We start from the raw sequence: 6087 nt of genomic DNA, 5'->3' as shown, positions 1-6087 counted from the left end.
CAGTCAGGACAAAGTGCTCTAGATGTTTCTCCTACGACAGCCAGGATATTTTTTTCCTTTCCTTTAAGCCTCCTCTCAGTCCTACATATATAAACAGTGGCTGGAAAACAGGGCTGTGAACATGCTGGGTAATTTATAGAGAAGCCCATGCGGCTGCCAATAAGCCAAGTCACATGTGACAACAGAAAGAAGTACACAGGGGGCTAAAATTAGACATTAGCCTCTACGCATGTGCCCTGGAGTTGTTTTCAAAGCTTTAACAAGCAGTTGGCTCTACAGTAAACAGTGGCAGAAACATGAACTCGGGAGCCCATCACTAGCATCACAGAGTTGGTGTGACCCAAGATCCGGGTTATATCTGGGCACATTGGCCTTTAGAGCAGCACCGGGTGAATGAAACCCCAAACGAACACGTTGCTCAAGGTAAATTCATCCATCTCTGCCCTACTGATCTATGCTTAGCCCACCCTCCAATCTTATTTCCGATTCTAACATTTATAGTGCATGCGGTTTGCTTTTAATTTAAATGGCATCAACATCCAGCCAGCAGATGTCCAACAAAAATGTCTGCTCTTGGGTTTCAAGTGATGGATATATTATTCTCTTTCTTGCACATGGTGTCTTGTTTTTTTTTTTTATCTGTTTTTGGGACATTGGTAAGGCTGTAGATTTGGAAATGTACCCAGACCATTTGCTATGCATTTGGTTCTGTTTGTGTTGGCCAATATACTATATGCTCAGTGATCCACAGATGTAGCCATGTATAAGGCTCAATACCTTCAGTTCTTTTATTGTGTAGCTGGGGCCTGGTGTGTTTAGTAGACCTTGATTGTGCAGTGTCTGTAGTTAGAATAAGGGGTGGACGGTAGTGCTTGTTAACCTTGAGAAAATCAACTTTATGAGCCTAGAACCTGGTATAGGTAATGATGGCTATGATGCCACATGTACATATTTGGGGGTAATATTGTGGATGTTTTGGTTGCTGCTGGCACAGGTACAGATTGGGGGCAATATGAGGGATTGGCTGCTGTTGGCTCAGGTACATGGGGCAATATGTGGCTGCTGGCACAGGTACACAGATGTATGGGGCAATATGATGGATATTTATCTCCTGCTGGCACAGGTACAAATTAGGGGCAATTAGATTTTTTTGACTTCTGCTGTCATAGTTACAGATTCAGGATAACAATATGATGGATTTTTTGGTTTATGCTGGCACAGGTACAGATTGGGGGTAATCTGAGGGATTAACTGCCCTTTGCACAGGTACAAATGGGCCAATGTGATAGGTGCTGGCACAGGTAAATGGGGCAATAAGAATGGTAAGGCAGGAAACGGTAATGCAGGACTGGCTGGGGGGTGCTGATTGAAGCCCTTGCCTAGGGTGCCAAAATACCTTGGCCTGGCCCTGGGTATGTACTGTACTTTTTTTTCTGTAATCATGGTGTTGATGGGGGCCTATTTAATCCCCACCATAGCTTTGTCGCTTGTTAAAAATGAATCAGAAATGATATCCGAGGATGGAAGGGCTACGTGCAAGGTTTGTTTAAAAAAGTCAGGCTTCAGTACGTCCACCAAACATTTCTATTTCACTTCTTTCCCAATGAGCCTCTCATTTTCAGTCTTCCCCCACCTGTAGGATCATCTTGGAGTCAGCATGTAGGCTTATCTTCTCATTCATCTCTTCTTTGGCTCCTGATATCAAGCCTACTGTATGTGGCATGCTCCTCCAAGATTTTCCCACTAGGAGTTCCTTGTCAATATTAGTGGCACCAACCACCAAACCACTAAAGATGTTTTGCTTTACAGTGAGAAGACCAACCAGAACAGCCTGTTCTTCACCGGCTGTGGCGGCCGATGACCAAAGAATGTATCTTTTTGGAGGAGAAGATGTGACGCAGAATCCTGTACGGCTTATACAGGTAATGCTTTAAAATATATTTATCTTATGCATTCACCATATATAGGTATGGGATCCGTTATCCTGAAAGCTCCAAATTGTGGAAAGGCCTTCTCCCATAGATTTTAATCAAATAATCCAATTTTTTAAAAATAATTTCCTTTCTCTCTGTAATAATAAAACAGTAGCTTGTACTTGATCCCAACTAAGATATAATTAATCCTTATTGGAAACATAACCAGCCTATTGGGTGTATTTAATGTTTAAATGATTTTCTAGTATAATTAAGGTATGAAGATCCAAATTACGGAAAGATGCCTTATCTGGAAAACCCCAGGTCTCGAGCATTCTCGATAACAGGTCCCATACCTGTATATACTGTATATATAAACATAACATACATTTACGTTTTACTCTAAAGTTCCAATTTATACATCAGTATTTAGAACATCTAAGCATTTGTAAGGATATTGTAGGTTATGGTTAATCCACCACCGTGCAGTTTGGGTGGAAATGATGCTTGTTTTACTTTAATATGACTTGAACCCTGTTTTTAAATATTTCTATTGTACAATCTAAACTGTGGCTTGGACCTGGAAAGCCAGAGTGAACATTGAAATATAATTGTGCCTTTTCCTCATCACGTTGCCTTGGGCGTTATAATTATGGAACAGCGTGTTCCCAAGATCCCAAGCTGTCAGCTCCAGCGTTTTGCCTGGAAAATGTAATTATTGTTCTAAGTACTTGGAAATTATAATAATAGACACGGCATGGCTGCATATTCAACACCTGAAAATTCTACCCAGTTTACTTAATCAATATACATTCATTTTGAGAGATTTATATTCTGTTTATTTTCTGCAACGGGGCATAGTTTATTGCTTCAGCCAATACATCACAATCTGATGCTCATAAACTGTTACTGCTGTTGGAGAATATGTTACCCAAGACATGCACTATGACATCTCCCAGTAACAGGTATTAAAGGGGAGTTCCAGTTACATATATTTTTCCCTAATTAGATGTGTTTTTATCCATATTCCCTCTATATTTCCAGAAAATTGTGGTTCCGAATGAAAACCAGAATGGTCAAAAATGTTTGTGCAACTGCAATGGTGATGGAGACAAGATTATTATTGTCAGAGGTGAGTTTTGGGCTGTAGGAGGCTAATTATAGACCTTTTAATACATTTTTTCATAGTATCCAATGACTAATTACCCATATACTTCAGAACCCATGTAAATATAAATGCAATATAAGATTCATACATACTATCTCCCAGATGCTCAATGTAGTGGCAATTCCATGTATAATACCCCAGAAGCCAAGGGAGTATACATGCAGTGCGATTTTATGTATGATAGCCCAGAATCCATGGCAGGATAAATGTAGTACCAATTCTTTGTATAATAAACCAGAAAAAGATCTTGCCAGACTAACATAATTGCCTTTCACGAGGAGGACAGCAGGAACCTTGACTCTGGGATAACAGTGGATGTGATCTTTTTAGACTTTGCTAAAGCATTTGATACAGTGCCACACAGAAGGTTACTGGTTAAATTAAGGATGTTGGCCTGGAACATAGTATTTGTACCTGGATAGAGAACTGGCTAAAAGATAGACTACAAAGAGTGGTGGTAAATGGAACATTTTCTAATTGGACCAGTGTTGTTAGTGGAGTACCGCAGGGCTCTGTACTAGGTCCCTTGCTTTTCAACTTGTTTATTAATGACCTGGAGGTGGCCATTGAAAGTTCTGTTTCTATTTTTGCAGATGATACTAAATTGTGCAGAACTATAGGTTCCATGCAGGATGCTGCCACTTTGCAGAGTGATTTGTCTAAACTGGAAAACTGGGCAGCAAACTGGAAAATGAGGTTCAATGTTGATAAATGCAAATTTTGCACTTTGGCAGAAAGAATGTAAATGCAAGTTATACACTAAATGGCAGTGTGTTGGGAGTTTCCTTAACCGAGAAGGATCTGGGGATTTTTGTTGTTTAATTTCAGGCAGTTTTATTCTGTGGCTACTAAAGCAAATAAAGTTCTGTCTTGCATAAAAAAGGGCATTAACTCAAGGGATGAAAACATAATTCTGTCTCTTTATAGGTCCCTGGTGAGGCCTCATCTGGAGTATGGGGGCAGTTTTGGACTCCAGTCCTTAAGAGGGATATAAATGAGCTGGAGAGAGTGCAGAGACTAAGTGCAACTAAACTGGTTAGAGGGAGGGAAGAGTTAAATTATGAGGGTAGACTGTCAAGGTTGGGGTTGTTTTCTCTGGAAAAAAGAGGGGACATGATTACACTTTACAAGTACATTAGATGAGATTATAGAAAGATAGTGGGAATCTTTTTTTCCCATACAAAAGATCAAAGAACCATTGAATCAGTGGTGGCAAGTCGTGTAGATGCATCATGCTTCCCTGTACACTATTGCTGTGTTTTATTCCCTGCAGTACAGATTGTAGTCTCTGTATAGAGTATCTGTTTTAATTGTATATTTTGAAAATATTTGACTAAGGGGTTTAGTCACATTTTTTACCTCAAGATCTACAAGGTCACTAATTTAGCTCTGCCTGTAACATCTTAGGGTGGTGGCACACGTAGCGTTCCGGGGAGATTAGCAACAAATATCCTCTTTGTCAGGCGACTAATTTTCCCAAAATGCCTTCCCATCTGCAAGAATGTGAATTGCCAGCAGGATGGCACTTGGATTGCTTTGGTTTTCCTCACCCGAAGTTTCCTCATGAGGCAACTTTCGTCGGCTTCGGAAAACGAAGCGATCCAAGTACCCTGAAGAAGAGGAGATTAGTTGCTGGGGGATTAATGTCCCCGGAACACTACGCGTGCCACCACCCTTAAGGGCTATAGTTCCCCTTCTTTCTGTTTTTCTAAAACAACTGTAAACACAGAGTTAAAAACAAACCTTAAATTCTGAAAGCTTTTGCTGTTTTTTTATGCAGCCTACACCAAGAGGATCATTGCTTATAAAGCAGAACAAGTCTATGAAATGTGCAGACATGAAGAATGCACCATGGTGCCACAGTCCTACAGAATAAGCTCTATGTTACAGGGGGTCGATGTCTGACCGCGGATAATACCATTGAAGATTCGGATTCATTTGAGTTCTATGACCTGGACACAGATACATGGACATCACAAGGGAAGCTACCCCACAGGCTGTTTGACCATGGGTGCCTAACACTGCACTGTGTCCCATCTCATTTACATTAGACAAAAGAGTTCTAAGCTTCCAGTCGCATGACCAGAGCCCCCTACCAAAAAATCTTCTGAGGGGCCTGGCATACTCCAATCCTAGGGTTGCCACCTTTACTCAAAAAGATTACCGGCCATTGGGGGGCGGGCACAAAAAAGGGGTGGTCCGTGACGTAAAAGGGGTGGAGCTACGCAATGTGCCACAAAAGGGGCGGAGCAATATCGCAGAGATGTCCACCGCGCTGGAAGGTAAGTTCTTTGCAAATTGGGGGCAGGCCAGAGGCTTTTTTTTTTTAAAGGGTATTACAAATTACCGGCAACTGCATTGCCGGTAAATTTGTAATACCGGCCCCAGCCTTGGTAGGTGTTTTACCGGCTAGGCCGGTAAAATACGGGCCGGGTGGCAACTCTATCCAATCCCCATCCTCCCACTTCCCATCCTGCCTCCTCCCCGCCCACATCCCATCTGACTTGCTTCCCCCTTCCTCGCTGGTAAGAGGCTGGGGAAGAGGTTTGTTTTTTTACTAGCTATGGAGGAAGCATTGAACCCTAATTCATTTACAACTTCAATAAATATTGGTAAAATGGAAACTGAATCAGGTTAGGGTGAGACGGACTGAAAGAAGCCAAAAAGCCCTTCACAAGCAATTACATGCAAAGTGAAGCCTTCAGAAATCAGAAGGTATTTACTTGTCTCGTGCCATACACACATCACTGCCTAGATACCACAACTGATAGTTTAAATTCTCCCATAAAGCATCATGAAGGAAATGATTTGCATGTCTCCGCCCATGATGCCTTATGGGAGAATTAAAACTCTCATTTTTGGTATCTAGGCAATGCTGTGTATATGGCACGAGACAAGTAAAGCAAATAACTATTGGTAAAACAGGTCAATCTCTAGACATTTTGGGGCCTGAAAAATAATTTGCAGCAATTTCTAGTTACACCACTGACTGCGGAGTTTGCTTCC

General features: G+C 41.4%; 1 protein-coding gene across 1 annotated transcript; it reads left to right on the top strand.

Moving 5' to 3' along the window:
• The first annotated feature begins 211 nt into the window (after positions 1-211).
• LOC121395178 (kelch-like protein 38) lies at positions 212-5446 on the top strand. The gene is made up of 4 exons (XM_041568002.1): positions 212-423; positions 1810-1922; positions 2958-3045; positions 4862-5446. Exons 2-4 carry the CDS (start codon positions 1869-1871, stop codon positions 4984-4986), a joined length of 267 nt encoding a protein of 88 aa, XP_041423936.1. The 5' UTR covers positions 212-423; positions 1810-1868; the 3' UTR covers positions 4987-5446.
• The last annotated feature ends 641 nt before the right edge of the window (positions 5447-6087 follow it).

Source organism: Xenopus laevis, chromosome 6S, assembly GCF_017654675.1.
Source record: "Xenopus laevis strain J_2021 chromosome 6S, Xenopus_laevis_v10.1, whole genome shotgun sequence".
In the NCBI taxonomy this organism is placed as follows: Eukaryota; Metazoa; Chordata; class Amphibia; order Anura; family Pipidae; genus Xenopus; species Xenopus laevis.
The sequence above is the reverse complement of the archived record's forward strand: the minus strand, read 5'-3'. Positions and strand labels throughout refer to the sequence as shown.